We start from the raw sequence: 19402 nt of genomic DNA, 5'->3' as shown, positions 1-19402 counted from the left end.
TTCCCTGGGTATCTGGGGGGGGTACAGGGGGTTCCCTGGGTATCTGGGGGGGGAGGTACAGGGGGTTCCCTGGGTATCTGGGGGGGGAGGTACAGGGGGTTCCCTGGGTATCTGGGGGGGAGGTATGGTGGGTTCCCTGGGTATCTTGGGGGGTACAGGCGGTTCCCTGGGTATCTGGGGGAGGTATGGTGGGTTCCCTGGGTATCTGGGGGAGGTACAGGGGGTTCCCTGGGTATCTGGGGGAGGTACAGGAGTTTCCCTGGGTATCTGGGTGAGGTACAGGGGGTTCCCTGGGTATCTGGGGCAGGTACAGGGGGTTTCCTGGGTATCTGGGGGAGGTACAGGGGGTTCCCTGGGTATCTGGGGGAGGTACAGGGGGTTCCCTGGGTATCTGGGGCAGGTACAGGGGGTTCCCTGGGTATCTGGGGGAGATACAGGGGGTTCCCTGGGTATCTGGGGCAGGTACAGGGGGTTCCCTGGGTATCTGGGGCAGGTACAGGGGGTTCCCTGGGTATCTGGGGCAGGTACAGGGGGTTCCCTGGGTATCTGGGGCAGGTACAGGGGGTTCCCTGGGTATCTGGGGCAGGTACAGGGGGTTCCCTGGGTATCTGGGGGAGGTACGGTGGGTTCCCTGGGTAACTGGGGGAGATACAGGGGGTTCCCAGGATATCTGGGGGAGGTACAGGGGGTTCCCTGGGTATCTGGGGGAGGTACAGGGGGTTCCCTGGGTATCTGGGGCAGGTACAGTGGGTTCCCTGGGTATCTGGGGGGGGGGCACTTTCTGTCACTGCCAGTGCAATAGGTACAGTGGTGTGATATTTATATTTCATGTATATATTTGTGTCACAGTGAAGACATAAGGGAATACACAGTGTCCCAGTTGGACCTGATACCCCTCCTGTTCTGACTCTCTAACCCACTTTCCTTTCCCGGTGCTGATTACACACCACTCTGTATATGAAGCTGCCGCACACTCACACACATACCCACATACTCACACTCACTCTCACATACTCACCGCCCGGCGGCACTGTCTGTTCCCACTCTCTAACACTCTCGTTACTGTCACTAATTTTTTTCCGCCCCCCTTGTTCCATGGTTTAATTACTATAAACTGTACTAATTCGGGGGGGTACAATCAGAACAATTGCACATATTGGTCACAGTCACTATGGTTACCGGCCAGTCCCGGTGGGGCTCAGGCTGTAGAACCTGTGCATGCCCCCCATACCCCATGCCATTGGGCAAAGCTGCCCTCCCCGGGGCAAATCTTCTAGAATTAACCTGTGTGAGGTTCTTGTCTGTCTGTCTCTCTCTCCTTCCTCCTCCGCCGCCGCTGGCTCAGGTCTCCGCCGGTGCAGCCTTCAAGCCACGGATACCGCTCGACCCACAACAGCCCAATTCACGCTGCTACTGGCTCCCGACTCTCTCAGAACTTCTCTGTCTCTGTTCCCACTCTCATCTACACTGGTACGAGACTGCTCGGCGCAGGCATGTCACACTCGCCCCACGGGCCCGGCTCATTGGCTGCAGCAAGGGCTCCCAGCTCATTGGCTCCCAGTTTATTCTAAGGGGCCATCAGCGCTCTAAAGGCCTCAGTCTGTTTTATAAACGTCTAAGCCGGCCTCTGCGCTCTCTTAGGCCTCTCAGGTTGGGAAGTGAGGGCTGGTGCTTAAAGGGGAAGTTCACCTTTATTACGATGCAGAGACCAATATTCTGAGACAATTTGCGATTGGTCTTCATTTATTATTATTTGCAGTTTTTGAAGTTGTTCCTCAGTTTGGAATTTCAGCAGCTATCTGGTTGCTACGGTCCAACTTAACTTAGCAACCAAGCAGCAGTTTGAAAGATAGACTGCTATATGAATAGGAGAGGAACTGAATAGAAAGATAAGGAAGAAAAAGTAACAATAATAATAAAACTGGAGCCTCACAGAGCAATAGGTTTTGGTTGCTAGGGTCCAAGTTACCTTAGTAACCAGGGATTGATTTGGATGAGAGACTGGTATATGAATAGGGGAGGGGCTGAATAGAAAGATAAGGAATAAAAAGTAACAATAACAATAAAACTGGAGCCTCACAGAGCAATAGGTTTAGGTTTCAGGGGGTCACTGACCCCCACTCCTGACCTGTGATCTTACAATCTCATTATTATTATTATTGTTACCTTATATTACTTATCTCTTTACTCAGCCCCTCTCTTATTCATATTCCAGTGTCTCATTCAACCTACTGCCTGGTTACTAAGGTAAAGAAGTCCCTAGCAACCAGATAGCCGCTAAAATTCCAAACAAAAAAAAAAGCGAAATAACTGAAAAAAGCATAAAAAATGAAGACCAATAGCAAACTGTCTCAGAATATCAATGTCTACGTCACAATAAAGGTTAATTTATAGGTGAACTTCCCCTTTAACCCTGATCCTAATTTGAGAGCGTTTAGCTGGTGAGGTCGATAAAGAGGCTTTCCCTCTGGAGCAGGAATTAAAGGCCAAGTTAAAGTTGGTGGGGGGGGATTTTTTTTATTGAATGTTACAGAATTGGTCATGGGGTTCCATTAGGTGACAAAGGGCCACGTGTGGCCCCGGGAACACAGTTTGACATGCCTGGCGGGATAGTAGTATAGGCTGATACCCCTCTTTACTTTGGGACCCCCCCACCCTTCATACACCGATACCCTCTCTGCTTCTCCGCCCCACGGCGACCTTTCTATTAAAGGGGGGGTTCACCTTTACGTTAACCTTTACTATGTTATCAGTTGGTCTTCATTATTTATTTGTTATCATTTTTGAATTATTTGCCTTCTTCAAATGGGGGTCACTGACCCCGGCAGCCAAACCCTATTGCTCTGTGAGGCTCCAGTTTTATTGTTACTTTTTATTCCTTATCTTTCTATTCAGCCCCTCCCCTATTCATATACCAGTCTCTCATCCAAGCCAATTCCTGGTTACTAAGGTAACTTGGCCCCTAGCAACCAAATTATTGCTCTGTGAGGCTTCAGCTTTATTGTTATTGTTAATTTTTATTCCTTATCTTTCTATTCAGCCCCTCCCCTATTCATATACCAGTCTCTCATCCAAACCAATTCCTGGTTACTAAGGTAACTTGGACCCTAGCAACCAAATTATTGCTCTGTGAGGCTTCAGCTTTATTGATATTGTTACTTTTTATTCCTTATCTTTCTATTCAGCCCCTCCCCTATTCATATACCAGTCTCTCATCCAAATTACTCCATGGTTGCTAAGGTAACATGGACCCTAGCAACCAGATAGCTGCTGAAACTCCAAACTGGAGGGCTGCTGAACAAAAACGTCAATAATTAAAAAACGACAAATAATAAAAAATGAAGACCAATTGCAAATTGTCTCAGAATATCATTCTCTACATCATGGGATCGATGCACTGTGCCTTTAAGGGCAGCTCTAAGCATGCTGGGTACTGCACAGAATAAGGGGTTAATAGAAAGGGCCACGTGGGGGCAGGTAAGTGCTTGGTTTTTAGCTGTGTTTCACCCCGGTGCTACTGCAGGATCCGCAGCCTCTTGTGCAACTGCAGCTCCCTCCCCAGGGATGCTGGGAGTTGTAGTTGAACATGAGAGTGGCTGGGGGTTGCTGCACTAGAGGATAAGGAAACATCGCTTATTAGGGCAAATGGATGTTCCGTTATGGCGGCAGTGGGAAATTAACGCTTTTTTCCTTTATTTTTTGCCTTTTTTTGTTGGTTTGTGAATGCGGCGGGCGCCCTGCCTGAGGATTGGGGGGCTCTGCTCTATTAATCTGTCTCCCCCTTCTTCTGGCAGGGCTCCCTTCATTGAAGAGCTAAACCCCAATACTCATTCATCCGGACCCTCCACCCCTCTGAAAAACCAAACCTATTCCTTTTCACCTTCCAAGTCCTTCAGCCGACAGTCCTCCTCGTCAGACACAGATTTGAGTTTGACTCCCAAGACTGGTAAGGCGCATCCACCGTGCTTTCATTTCTCCCCTTTACTTACCCTTTACTCTCCTTTTGTTTCCCCTTTGGTTTAGCTGTGCCCCCCCCCCATGCCTTCGCTCCTAACGAGTTATCAGCATTACGGGGTTAAATGAATCAAGTCAAGTTAGGGGTCACCTAGCCTTGCATCTCTTGGCCTCCCAGCCAGGGATTCTGGGTAATATCCCACCTTACCCTTCATCTCTTGGCCTCCCAGCCAGGGATTCTGGGTAATATCCCACCTTACCCTTCATCTCTTGGCCTCCCAGCCAGGGATTCTGGGTAATATCTCACCTTACCCTTCATCTCTTGGCATCCCAGCCAGGGATTCTGGGTAATATCCCACCTTACCCTTCATCTCTTGGCCTCCCAGCCAGGGATTCTGGGTAATATCCCACCTTACCCTTCATCTCTTGGCCTCCCAGCCAGGGATTCTGGGTAATATCCCACCTTACCCTTCATGTCTTGGCCTCCCAGCCAGGGATTCTGGGTAATATCCCACCATACCCCATAATCACATGGCCTACCAAGCAGGGATTCTGGGTAATATCTCACCATACCACCTAATCACATGGCCTTCTAAGCTGCTAGGGCTTCTGGGTAATATCTTACCTTTCCCCCTCCAAAGCTTCCAGGGATTCTGGGTAATATCTCACCATACTTCATAATCACATGGCCTCCTAAGGTGCTAGGGATTCTGGGTAATATCTCACCTTACCCCATGATCACATGGCCTTCTAAGCTTCCAGGGATTCTGGGTAATATCTCACCTTACCCCCTAATCACATGGCCTCCTAAGCTTCCAGGGATTCTGGGTAATATCTCACCTTACCCCATGATCACATGGCCTTCTAAGCTTCCAGGGATTCTGGGAAATATCCCACCTTACCCCCTAATCACATGGCCTCCTAAGCTTCCAGGGATTCTGGGAAATATCCCACCTTACCCCCTGATCACATGGCCTCCTAAGCTTCCAGGGATTCTGGGAAATATCCCACCTTACCCCATATAAGCAACACTGCTCTTTTGGGCCCATAGCACAGAGTCCGGTAGAGGCGAGAGAGAGTCCGGTAGAGGCGAGAGAGAGTCGGGTAGAGGCGAGAGAGAGTCGGGTAGAGGCGAGAGAGAGTCGGGTAGAGGCGAGAGAGAGTCGGGTAGAGGCGAGTCCAGTGGTACCAGAACCCCGGGGAATCCCCAGGCAGTGGGAATATTATTTATTCCTGAAATCTCTGCTTTTTACCCAGTTTTGCTGACTCCTCCCATCCTCGTGCCTATTACCCTGTGTGCTGCGAGTAGTATATATATACCTATATCTACCTGTATACACTTGGCTAATTGCTGTTTGTCCTTCATTTATTTATTGTTTACTTCTGTCTCTTTTCTTCTATTCCTTTTTTTTTTCCCCCCCTTTTCACCCCTGAAACCGCCGCCCCCCCTGCCCCACCGCCTCCCATCAGCCCTCCTTCCCAAGTCACCTAGGATTTACGTTTGCCCCAGTACCCCTTCTCTCATTTGCCACCCCCCAAGTCTCAGACAGCCCAGTAGTCAGCTGCCCGGGGGGGGCAGTTTCTCCCCCAGCAACTCCAGCCGCGCTAGCCCCGTTCTGAGGAAATCCGTTTCGTTCAGTGACGAGCTGCTATTGGCTGGTAGGATCAGTCTCTCTCTCGGATTCTCTTCACTGGTTGGTGGGTTGTTGCGCACGCCACGGTCTCTTTAACCCTCTCCTAACCGCTAGCGCAGGCCTAACCTCTAATGCACAGAGTTTGCCCGTGCCTGGGTCTGAGCTGCGAGGGTGCACGTTAATCAGATATGGGGGGGCTCACTCATAATTGCCCCCTTTATTGTATTTGTCAAAGAATTGGGCTAATAAATACTATTGCTTGTTTTGGGGGGCTGCTGGGGGCAACTATGAAGGCCCAGACCATTACTGTTCTAGGGCAGCAGCACCTCAGGGCCGGCACATTGTATAAAATCCAGCATTTCTAGCTTTTCAGGGAAATGAAACCATTGATTAGGGCTGAGCAGCCTCTGTAGTGAAGCCGCTTTGCAGCAATGCAGTAAATGACACCGGTTTTAAGCATGCATGCTGGGAGTGTTCTACCCTAAATCCTCCTGTGATAAGGTTATCCAGTTGCACCCCCCCCTTACTTATTTATATATAGGAACCGGCATAGCAAGGCCCCCATTCCTCCCTCATCACTTCTCTTCCAACACTGTGTGACTTTCGGGGCTCCGACACCCCCCTTCTCTCAGCGTTAATGGAATGTGCTGCTTCTCTATGGGATACAGTGTATTGCTGTCTGTCTGCATGTCTGCCTGCCCCATTAGCTCCGCCCACTCCTCCCAGCATAGAGGGAAGGGACTTTGGGCTGAGACGGTACCGGTACTAAACGCGTGCTGTTTCCTTATCCAAACACAGCTAAAAATGGTTGCATTGGTTTCCTGGGGTCACTAACCTCCGGGGGGCGCTGTATGCAGCAGTGCGGCTACATCTATATATCTGTGTGTGTGTGTATATAGCGGGGGCCTTCTCTATAGGCACCCCAGAATATTCTCTCCCTCTCTGGGGCCCAATATCTACTGCAACTCACAGATCCGTCACTTTATTCTCTTATAATATTCATTTTGCATCTAGGAATTACTGTAACAGTCACTGCATGGAGAACTGCATTATATTCTGCTTTCTCATTCATTTACCCCAAAATAGAGACATTTGGTTCTTAAAAAGGATTTATTATAAGCCCTGTAGGGCGACGGCGGCTACGGGCGGATTCAGTGAGCCGCAAGATGGGGGACAGTAGGGCAAGATGGAGACAGTAGGGCAAGATGGGGACAGTAGGGCAAGATGGAGACAGTAGGGCAAGATAGAGACAGTAGGGCAAGATGGGGACAGTAGGGCAAGATGGGGACAGTAGGGCAAGATGGAGACAGTAGGACAAGTTGGAGACAGTAGAACAAGATGGGGACAGAAGGACAAGATGGGGACAATAGGGCAAGATGGAGAAAGTAGGGCAAGATGGGGACAGTAGGACAAGATGGGGACAGTAGGGTAAGATGGAGACAGTAGGGCAAGATGGAGACAGTAGGGCAAGATGGAGACAGTAGGACAAGATGGGGACAGTAGGACAAGATGGAGACAGTAGGACAAGATGGAGACAGTAGGGCAAGATGGAGACAGTAGGACAAGATGGGGACAGTAGGACAAGATGGGGACAGTAGGGCAAGATGGGGACAGTAGGGCAAGATGGAGACAGTAGGACAAGATGGAGACAGTAGGACAAGATGGAGACAGTAGGGCAAGATGGAGACAGTAGGGCAAGATGGAGACAGTAGGGCAAGATGGAGACAGTAGGGCAAGATGGAGACAGTAGGGCAAGATGGGGACAGTAGGGTAAGATGGGGACAGTAGGGTAAGATGGAGACAGTAGGGCAAGATGGAGACAGTAGGACAAGATGGGGACAGTAGGACAAGATGGGGACAGTAGGGCAAGATGGAGACAGTAGGGTAAGATGGGGACAGTAGGGCAAGATGGGGACAGTAGGGCAAGATGGAGACAGTAGGACAAGATGGGGACAGTAGGGCAAGATGGGGACAGTAGGATAAGATGTAGATGGCTGGATGGCACCAATAGAAGAAAGAGAGAATATAAGGAAAGATATCAACATAGGGCATAGATATGGGGGCAGGAGTAGATATGGGGGCAGGAGTAGATATGGGGGCAGGAGTAGATATGGGGGCAGAAGTAGATATGGGGGCAGGTGTAGATATGGGTGCAGGAGTAGATATGGGGGCAGGTGTAGATATGGGGGCAGGTGTAGATATGGGGGCAGAAGGACACCATAGTAAGATTGGAAGGTCTAGAAAAATGGAGACAGTTGGCCAAGTTGGCAGCAGTAAAGCGGTGAGTAAGTGTCGGTGCTGACAGCCAGTCTCACTAGGGAGGGGCAGGAGTTGGGCCAGTACCTCCCCCCCCCCCCATGCATGGGCAGCATTATGCTAATGATATGCCCCGGGGGTTGCTATGAGCAGTGACTAGAGATGGGAGGAGCCTAATTCTGCCACTCTCCTGGCATTCCTGTTGCACCCTGGTATTGATGGGTAGCTGGGCTGTGGGGTTGGCATGTTTCTGGCCTGAGTGTGAGTGTGAGTGGGCGAGGGAGAGTGTAACTAACAGCGGTTTTGTGGTAATGCCCTTTAGGAATGGGGAGTGGCAGCGCTGGAAGAGACGGCGGGGCATTTAAAGCCCTCCTGAGGCAGCAAACACAGTCGGCACTGGAGCAGAGGGTGAGTGTGAGTATGAGTGTGAGTAACATCTCACTGCGCAGCTACAGGGAAGGGATGGTGTTGGTTCCCCTGACTGACTGAGTCTCCCCAACCTGCAGGAATTCCCCTTCTTCACCCTGACGTCCTTTCCGCCCACCTTCCTCGTCCATGTTGGGGGAGTGGTCAGCGCCCGATCGGTTAAACTCCTGGACCGGATCCATAACCCCGGTAAGGCTCTTGCCCCTGCTGTGATCTATCTGTAACCCCCTTGTACCCCCCCAGGTGCTGCTCGGAGCAGGGACCTTGATGTTTATTGGTCTAATGAATAAAGTCTGGAGCATTGCCCAGCGCGTTGTCATGGCGGCTCGTTGGTGGGGGGCACCAGAACTAGTCTAGGGGGGCTCTTACACCCCACATGGTGCCAGCGAATGGCAGAAATACACAAGCATGGGATGTGCACTGTGGGTCCCCCCTACTGAACTCCTAACCCTCCCTTTGTCAGTGTTTGCCATTCCCAGGAATAACGGCATAAAGGTTTGTTTAAAGGGCAACTAAACCCACATAGAATTAGGCTACAAATGATAGGCCTTAAGCATAGGGTTACTTTATCCTTATGCGCCCTTTATCCTATCTGCCCTGCCCTCCTCATCTTCCTTCCCACTATGCCCCTCCCACCTTCATCTCCTTATCGAGTCCTCCCAATACCACTCAAGCCCCCCCCTACACACAGGGGGAACATACAGACCCCATGGGCAGAATGGCACCCAAGCCCCCCACACATGGGCAGAATGGTACCCAAGCCCCCCACACATGGGCAGAATGGAACCCAAGCCCCCCACACATGGGCAGAATGGAACCCAAGCCCCCCACACATGGGCAGAATGGCACCCAAGCCCCCCCACACATGGGCAGAATGGCACCCAAGCCCCCACACAAGGGCAGAATGGAACCCAAGCCCCCCACACATGGGCAGAATGGCACCCAAGCCCCCCCACACATGGGCAGAATGGCACCCAAGCCCCCCCACACATGGGCAGAATGGCACCCAAGCCCCCCCACACATGGGCAGAATGGCACCCAAGCCCCCACACAAGGGCAGAATGGAACCCAAGCCCCCCCACACATGGGCAGAATGGCACCCAAGCCCCCCCACACATGGGCAGAATGGCACCCAAGCCCCCCCACACATGGGCAGAATGGCACCCAAGCCCCCACACAAGGGCAGAATGGAACCCAAGCCCCCCACACATGGGCAGAATGGCACCCAAGCCCCCCCACACATGGGCAGAATGGCACCCAAGCCCCCACACAAGGGCAGAATGGAACCCAAGCCCCCCACACATGGGCAGAATGGCACCCAAGCCCCCCCACACATGGGCCAGAATGGCACCCAAGCCCCCACACAAGGGCAGAATGGAACCCAAGCCCCCCGCACATGGGCAGAATGGCACCCAAGCCCCCCACACATGGGCAGAGAGGCACCCAAGCCCCCCACACATGGGCAGAATGGAACCCAAGCCCCCGCACATGGGCAGAATGGCACCCAAGCCCCCACACATGGGCAGAGAGGCACCCAAGCCCCCCACACATGGGCAGAATGGAACCCAAGCCCCCCACACATGGGCAGAGAGGCACCCAAGCCCCCCACACATGGGCAGAGAGGCACCCAAGCCCCCTACACATGGGCAGAATGGCACCCAAGCCCCCCACACATGGGCAGAATGGAACCCAAGCCCCCCCCCCACACATGGGCAGAATGGAACCCAAAGCCCCCCCCACACATGGGCAGAATGGAACCCAAGCCCCCCCCCCACACATGGGCAGAATGGAACCCAAGCCCCCCCCCACACATGGGCAGAATGGAACCCAAGCCCCCCCACAGATGGGCAGAATGGAACCCAAGCCCCCCCCACACATGGGCAGAATGGAACCCAAGCCCCCCCACAGATGGGCAGAATGGCACCCAAGCTCCCCACACATGGGCAGAGAGGCACCCAAGCCCCCCACACTGTGTGACCCATTCCTGCTTCCAGTTGCCCCCCTTATTACCCCTCTCACACCGCACACAGTTCCCCCTCCCCTTATTTGCTCTTCTGCCCCTGAGGGGCACTTAGAAGCCCAGCAGTGAGAGTTCAAGTGCCATTGGGCAAGTGGATGGAAATTCCATGTTCCCCCCATAGCGCCCCCCTCCCATCAATGGCATTCCTGCTTCTAAAGGGCTCTCCTCTTATGGGCCCACATTCCTCCCACAACACGGGGGGCTCTGGGCTGAGGGGCGGGGCCAGTTGGACCCCCCCACTGTCCCACAGGTCTCTATTGGCCCAGATTAGCAGGGCGTGGCCATGACAAGCGCCGCATTGCTGAACTGTTCTCTCCTTCTGATTAACCGTTTGCTGTCTGTGTCGTTGCAGTTCTGTGCCCGCCCCGTGTGTGTCTGTCTCTTTGTAGTCTCTTCTCGCTCTCTCTCGCCTCTCTCACTGACCTACTACTAATTTGCTGTTTTAAACTCAGCCTTTGTCGGGATTATGGGTAACACCAGATCTTACAAACTGCTAGACTGGAATAGTTGCACTTCAGGTATTTGCCATGAGTCCTTCCATACATGCATACGATCACGGAAAGTATGGCAGCTCAGTGAAACGACACGGAAAAAGGGCGGAAATTGCGCTTTCGCCCTAATTTAGCCCCTCCCCCATTTCCAAAGAAACGCCCTCTCTTGCTCCGCCCCCAGGGGAATAAGAATTACTGACAGATTGACCAGTTTCTGTACCAAATGTCGCTCATCTCTCTCTGTAGGCAGATGCACCAATCGGGATGCTCCCTAGCCCTGTGCAGCTGCATTTATATCTATCAGTTAGGGGGTACAGGCCTACAGAGCATCCTGATTGGTGCATTTGCTTATTGTGTGCCCAGAACATTCCCTCTCTGTATATTTGTATTTATACATATGGGTAGGGGGTGCCATAGTGTTTCCCTTAGACAGTACAGTATGGGGGTACAGCTTATTGTGTGCCCAGAACATTCCTTCTCTGTATATTTGTATTTATACATATGGGTAGGGGGTGCCATAGTGTTTCCCTTAGACAGTACAGTATGGGGGTACAGCTTATTGTGTGCCCAGAACATTCCCTCTCTGTATATTTGTATTTATACATATGGGTAGGGGGTGCCATAGTGTTTCCCTTAGACAGTACAGTATGGGGGTACAGCTTATTGTGTGCCCAGAACATTCCCTCTCTGTATATTTGTATTTATACATATGGGTAGGGGGTGCCATAGTGTTTCCCTTAGACAGTACAGTATGGGGGTACAGCTTATTGTGTGCCCAGAACATTCCCTCTCTGTATATTTGTATTTATACATATGGGTAGGAGGTGCCATAGTGTTTCCCTTAGACAGTACAGTATGGAGGTACAGCTTATTGTGTGCCCAGAACATTCCCTCTCTGTATATTTGTATTTATACATATGGGTAGGGGGTGCCATAGTGTTTCCCTTAGACAGTACAGTATGGAGGTACAGCTTATTGTGTGCCCAGAACATTCCTTCTCTGTATATTTGTATTTATACATATGGGTAGGGGGTGCCATAGTGTTTTCCCTTAGACAGTACAGTATGGAGGTACAGCTTATTGTGTGCCCAGAACATTCCTTCTCTGTATATTTGTATTTATACATATGGGTAGGGGGTGCCATAGTGTTTCCCTTAGACAGTACAGTATGGGGGTACAGCTTATTGTGTGCCCAGAACATTCCCTCTCTGTATATTTGTATTTATACATATGGGTAGGAGGTGCCATAGTGTTTCCCTTAGACAGTACAGTATGGAGGTACAGCTTATTGTGTGCCCAGAACATTCCCTCTCTGTATATTTGTATTTATACATATGGGTAGGAGGTGCCATAGTGTTTCCCTTAGACAGTACAGTATGGGGGTACAGCTTATTGTGTGCCCAGAACATTCCCTCTCTGTATATTTGTATTTATACATATGGGTAGGGGGGTGCCATAGTGTTTCCCTTAGACAGTACAGTATGGGGGTACAGCTTATTGTGTGCCCAGAACATTCCTTCTCTGTATATTTGTATTTATACATATGGGTAGGGGGTGCCATAGTGTTTCCCTTAGACAGTACAGTATGGGGGTACAGCTTATTGTGTGCCCAGAACATTCCCTCTCTGTATATTTGTATTTATACATATGGGTAGGAGGTGCCATAGTGTTTCCCTTAGACAGTACAGTATGGGGGTACAGCTTATTGTGTGCCCAGAACATTCCCTCTCTGTATATTTGTATTTATACATATGGGTAGGGGGCGCCATAGTGTTTCCCTTAGACAGTACAGTATGGGGGTACAGCTTATTGTGTGCCCAGAACATTCCTTCTCTGTATATTTGTATTTATACATATGGGTAGGAGGTGCCATAGTGTTTCCCTTAGACAGTACAGTATGGGGGTACAGCTTATTGTGTGCCCAGAACATTCCCTCTCTGTATATTTGTATTTATACATATGGGTAGAGGGTGCCATAGTGTTTCCCTTAGACAGTACAGTATGGGGGTACAGCTTATTGTGTGCCCAGAACATTCCTTCTCTGTATATTTGTATTTATACATATGGGTAGGAGGTGCCATAGTGTTTCCCTTAGACAGTACAGTATGGGGGTACAGCTTATTGTGTGCCCAGAACATTCCCTCTCTGTATATTTGTATTTATACATATGGGTAGGGGGTGCCATAGTGTTTCCCTTAGACAGTACAGTATGGGGGTACAGCTTATTGTGTGCCCAGAACATTCCTTCTCTGTATATTTGTATTTATACATATGGGTAGGGGGTGCCATAGTGTTTCCCTTAGACAGTACAGTATGGGGGTACAGCTTATTGTGTGCCCAGAACATTCCCTCTCTGTATATTTGTATTTATACATATGGGTAGGGGGTGCCATATTGTTTCCCTTAGACAGTACAGTATGGGGGTACAGCTTATTGTGTGCCCAGAACATTCCCTCTCTGTATATTTGTATTTATACATATGGGTAGGAGGTGCCATAGTGTTTCCCTTAGACAGTACAGTATGGGGGTACAGCTTATTGTGTGCCCAGAACATTCCTTCTCTGTATATTTGTATTTATACATATGGGTAGGGGGTGCCATAGTGTTTCCCTTAGACAGTACAGTATGGGGGTACAGCTTATTGTGTGCCCAGAACATTCCCTCTCTGTATATTTGTATTTATACATATGGGTAGGGGGTGCCATAGTGTTTCCCTTAGACAGTACAGTATGGGGGTACAGCTTATTGTGTGCCCAGAACATTCCTTCTCTGTATATTTGTATTTATACATATGGGTAGGGGGTGCCATAGTGTTTCCCTTAGACAGTACAGTATGGGGGTACAGCTTATTGTGTGCCCAGAACATTCCCTCTCTGTATATTTGTATTTATACATATGGGTAGGAGGTGCCATAGTGTTTCCCTTAGACAGTACAGTATGGGGGTACAGCTTATTGTGTGCCCAGAACATTCCTTCTCTGTATATTTGTATTTATACATATGGGTAGGGGGTGCCATAGTGTTTCCCTTAGACAGTACAGTATGGGGGTACAGCTTATTGTGTGCCCAGAACATTCCCTCTCTGTATATTTGTATTTATACATATGGGTAGGGGGTGCCATAGTGTTTCCCTTAGACAGTACAGTATGGGGGTACAGCTTATTGTGTGCCCAGAACATTCCCTCTCTGTATATTTGTATTTATACATATGGGTAGGGGGTGCCATAGTGTTTCCCTTAGACAGTACAGTATGGGGGTACAGCTTATTGTGTGCCCAGAACATTCCCTCTCTGTATATTTGTATTTATACATATGGGTAGGGGGTGCCATAGTGCTATACAATAATACAGGCCCCGGGGCAGTTGGGGGGGTACATATTGTCGCTGAGGGATGACACAACCATATAATAAAGCTCGTTATGAAACTGCAGATTAATGATGATTATTTGGTTCCAGGAGCCATAAAGCCTTTAATTCTCCCCATTCTTTACCCTTTTATTCGCTGCCACGTGAACATTCCATTGGTGGAACATAAGGCCTTTCCCACAGTCACAGCCCCCCCCCCCCCCGGGGTATTCCGATTTCTAGCCAACCCCCCTGTTTGGGTTCTCACAGCTGGGGGGCCCCCGGTGCCCAGAGCTTTGAGAAAGGGCATCTTGTCAGTAGGCACAGTGCATTCATGTGCCCCCAAACTGCCCAAAGCATAATCAGCGCTCAGTGATGTCATCGGGTATAATCAGTGCTCAGTGATGTCATTGGGTATAATCAGCGCTCAGTGATGTCATCGGGTATAATCAGCGCTCAGTGATATCATCGGGTATAATCAGCAATCAGTGATGTCATCGGGTATAATCAGTGCTCAGTGATGTCATCGGGTATAATCAGTGCTCAGTGATGTCATCGGGAATAATCCATGCCCAGTGATGTCATCGGGTATAATATTGATATAGTAGTTGATACATTCTCTCTGTCTGTTCTGATTGGGCGAAGGCATTGGGGGGGGGGGGGAATCATTCATTATGTGCCAATGTTACTCAGTCTCTTTCTCCAGAGAGACCCCCGTGCCCCCGGGAAGTGACATCGCCGAGAGTCCCCCTATTGTCCGTCTCCTTGACGCTCCGTAATGACACAGAGGGGGCAGAACTGCATTTCATGGGGTGAATGCCCGGCCATAGGGGGGAGAGAGGCACAGAGCTGGCACAGTGACGCTGGGGGGCACATCGCTGGCACAGAGCTGGCACAGTGACGCTGGGGGGGGCACATCGCTGGCACAGAGCTGGCACAGTGATGCTGGGGGGGCACATCACTGGCACAGAGCTGGCACAGTGACGCTGGGGGGGCACATTGCTGGCACAAAGCTGGCAGTGATGCTGGGGGGGCACATCGCTGGCACAGAGTTGGCACAGTGATGCTGGGGGGCACATCGCTGGCACAGTGATGCTGGGGGGCACATCTCTGGCACAGAGCTGGCACAGTGATGCTGGGGGGCACATTGCTGGCACAAAGCTGGCAGTGATGCTGGAGGGGCACATCGCTGGCACAGAGCTGGCACGGTGACGCTGGGGGCACATCGCTGGCACAGAGCTGGCACGGTGACGCTGGGGGGGCACAGAGCTGGCACAGTGATGCTGGGGGGCACAGAGCTGGCACAGTGATGCTGGGGGGCACATCGCTGGCACAGAGCTGGCACAGTGACGCTGGGGGGGCACATTGCTGGCACAGAGCTGGCAGTGATGCTGGGGGGCACATCGCTGGCACAGAGCTGGCACAGTGACGCTGGGGGGGCACATTGCTGGCAAAGAGCTGGCACAGTGATGCTGGGGGGGCACATCACTGGCACAGTGATGCTGGGGGGCACATCGCTGGCACAGAGCTGGCACAGTGACGCTGGGGGGGCACATTGCTGGCACAGAGCTGGCAGTGATGCTGGGGGGGCACATCGCTGGCACAGAGCTGGCACAGTGGCGTCGGGGGGGCACTAGACTTTCCCTTATTGGACATTTCCTGCGGGAATTCACTGAGCTGCCATAGTTTGTAGAATGTTCTGCCACCGCCCCCCCCCGAGCATGTTCCCATCTATGGCTCCTGTCTGCTAATGTGCCTTGCCAACCCCGCTTGTGCCACGGGCACGCTTTCCCACCGCCCTGTATCGTGCCACCCTGGCACCCCCCTTAGCACACCGCCTGGCACCTCACTTACCCATAATGCCGCTGCTTGTGGATGGCACCATACCTGGCACACACACATCTGGTATCTACCGGCCCCGGGTACAGCGGGTATCCCCTAGCTGCCCCTTCTCTGTGTGTATCTGTGGCTGTGTATGAAAGGTAAGTGCCCCCCTGTGGGGCTCGGGGGTAAGAAGAGTCGCTTAATTCCAGCTCAGTTTGGTAAAGGGGAAGTTCACCTTTAATTTAACACTTAATATGTTACAGAACGGCTAATGTTAAGCAACTTTTCCATTGGTCTTCATTTTTTATGTTTTGGAATTATTTCCCTTCTTCTTCTGCCTCTTTGTAGCTTTCAAATGGGGGTCACTGACCCCGGCAGCCAAACCCTATTGCTCTGTGAGGCTCCAGTTTTATTGTTATTGTTACTTTTTATTCCTTATCTTTCTATTCAGCCCCTCCCTTATTCATATTCCTGTCTCTCATCCTAACCCCTCCCTGGTTGCTAAGGTAACTTGGACCCTAGCAACCAAACCCTATTGCTCTGTGAGGCTCCAGTTTTATTGTTATTGTTACTTTTTATTCCCTATCTTTCTATTCAGCCCCTCCCCTATTCATATTCCTGTCTCTCATCCTAACCCCTCCCTGGTTGCTAAGGTAACTTGGACCCTAGCAACCAAACCCTATTGCTCTGTGAGGCTCCAGTTTTATTGTTATTGTTACTTTTTATTCCCTATCTTTCTATTCAGCCCCTCCCCTATTCATATTCCTGTCTCTCATCCTAACCCCTCCCTGGTTGCTAAGGTAACTTGGACCCTAGCAACCAAACCCTATTGCTCTGTGAGGCTCCAGTTTTATTGTTATTGTTACTTTTTATTCCTTATCTTTCTATTCAGCCCCTCCCCTATTCATATTCCTGTCTCTCATCCTAACCACTCCCTGGTTGCTAAGGTAACTTGGACCCTAGCAACCAAAGCCTATTGCTCTGTGAGGCTCCAGTTTTATTGTTACTTTTTATTCCTTATCTTTCTATTCAGCCCCTCCCCTATTCATATACCCGTCTCTCATTCAAACCACTCCCTGGTTACTAAGGTAAATTGGACCCTAGCAACCAAGTAACTGCTAAAACTCCAAACTGATGAGCTGCAGAACAAAAACAACGATAACTAAAAAACTACAAATAATGAAAAATGAAGACCAATTGCAAATTGTTTCAGAATAGGGCTGTCTGTATCATACTAAAAGCTAATTTAAAGGTCAACTACCCCTTTATTATTGGTCTGTCGGCGGGTAAAGCTCATGGCATTAACTGAATGCATGCATTGTGGGTAAGCGCTTCTCCCCTGCCCCCCCCCCCCATGCACAAAGCCTTCTGGGTGGGGGGTGCCTCTCGGCCCTGGTTATGTCGTTGCAAGTGGCTCCGGACTTTCCCAAACTGGGGGGCTTGGTCTGGTAAAAGTGGGGAGACCATGTTATGTAATTAATGGGGGGGCACAGAGGGTGGGGGGGCACAGAGGGTGGGTCGGGGGGGCACATAAAGTTCTGCCTTGTTGTAACTGTGAAAACATGTTGAATTCTCCTAAATTCCTGTGAAATCCGCACTCCCCCTTGTGGCCAAATGTGAAAGCGCAGCCCTTCCCACTAAGCATTCCCAGTATGCCCAGTATGCCCACTTTCCTATATGATACCCAGTATGCCCATGTTTCTATATGATACCCAGTATGCCCACGTTCCTATATGATACCCAGTATGCCCACGTTCCTATATTATACCCAGTATGCCCATGTTCCTATATGATACCCAGTATGCCCACGTTACTATATGATACCCAGTATGCCCATGTTCCTATATTATACCCAGTATGCCCACGTTCCTATACGATACCCAGTATGCCCATGTCCCTATATGATACCCAGTATGCCCACGTTCCTATATGATACCCAGTATGCCCACGTTCCTATATGATACCCAGTATGCCCATGTTCCTATATGATACCCAGTATGCCCACGTTCCTGTATGATGCCCAGTATGCCCATGTTCCTAAATGATACCCAAAATGCCTACATTCCTATATGATGCCCAGTATGCCCATGTTCCTATATTATACCCAGTATGCCCACGTTCCTATACGATACCCAGTATGCCCATGTCCCTATATGATACCCAGTATGCCCACGTTCCTATATGATACCCAGTATGCCCACGTTCCTATATGATACCCAGTATGCCCATGTTCCTATATGATACCCAGTATGCCCACGTTCCTGTATGATGCCCAGTATGCCCATGTTCCTAAATGATACCCAAAATGCCTACATTCCTATATGATGCCCAGTATGCCCATGTTCCTAAATGATACCCAAAATGCCTACATTCCTATATGATACCCAGTATGCCCACGTTCCTATATGATACCCAGTATGCCCACGTTCCTATATGATGCCCAGTATGCCCACGTTCCTATATGATAACCAGTATGCCCACGTTCCTATATGATAACCAGTATGCCTACGTTCCTATATGATACCCAGTATGCCTACGTTCCTATATGATACCCAGTATGCCTACGTTCCTATATGATACCCAGTATGCCTACGTTCCTATATGATACCCAGTATGCCCACGTTCCTATATGATACCCAGTATGCCCACGTTCCTATATGATACCCAGTATGCCCACGTTCCTATATGATACCCAGTATGCCCACATTCCTGTATGATGCCCAGTATGCCCATGTTCCTATATGATGCCCAGTATGCCCACGGTCCTATATGATGCCCATTAAACAATATGGTTCCCAGAATGCAATGGGCGCAGTAGATAGTAAATCCCACTGAATGTTTCTCTCATTCCAGACGAGCCGGAAACCCGCGATGCCTGGTGGGCAGAGATCAGACAGGAGATTAAATCTCACGCGCGGGCGCTAGGGTGCCATGCTGTCGTTGGCTACAGCGAGTCTACCAGTATATGGTACGTGCCATGGGTACGGGTCATTCAGCTTTACATTAACGTTTAGTAGGGGGTAGAGAGTGATATTCTGGGATAATTTGCAATTGGTCTTCATTTTTTTTTTATTTAGCTTTTTGATCAGCTCCTCTCCAGTTTGGAATTTCAGTCGCTATCTGGTTGCTAGGGTCTTGTTTACCTTAGCAACCATGCAATGGTTTGAATGAGAGACAGGAGTATGAATAGGGGAGGGGCCGAGTAAAAAGATAAGGAATAAAAAGTAACAATAACAATAAAACTGGAACCTCACAGAGCAATAGTTTTTTTGTTGCTAGGGTCCAAGTTACCTTAGCAACCAGGGAGTGGGTTGGATGAGAGACAGGAATATGAATAGGGGAGGGGCTGAATAGAAAGATAAGGAATAAAAAGTAACAATAACAATAAAACTGGAACCTCACAGAGCAATAGTTTTTTTGTTGCTAGGGTCCAAGTTACCTTAGCAACCAGGGA

The 19402-nt window shown here is 50.0% G+C and overlaps 1 protein-coding gene across 1 annotated transcript in view; it reads left to right on the top strand.

Moving 5' to 3' along the window:
- The window catches only part of c2cd5 (C2 calcium-dependent domain containing 5), a gene marked incomplete at its 3' end in the record, with an annotated part of 47797 nt that overhangs the window by 13331 nt on the left and 15064 nt on the right, over positions 1 to 19402 (top strand). The window contains 4 exon segments of the mRNA NM_001045688.1: positions 3795 to 3946; positions 8167 to 8252; positions 8351 to 8459; positions 18802 to 18916. Of these exon segments, the coding sequence (NP_001039153.1) occupies positions 3795 to 3946; positions 8167 to 8252; positions 8351 to 8459; positions 18802 to 18916 (462 nt within the window).

This window comes from Xenopus tropicalis, chromosome 3 (genome assembly GCF_000004195.4).
Source record: "Xenopus tropicalis strain Nigerian chromosome 3, UCB_Xtro_10.0, whole genome shotgun sequence".
Taxonomy (NCBI): domain Eukaryota; kingdom Metazoa; phylum Chordata; class Amphibia; order Anura; family Pipidae; genus Xenopus; species Xenopus tropicalis.
Note: the sequence above shows the minus strand (reverse complement) of the source record. Positions and strands in the feature narration are given on the sequence as shown.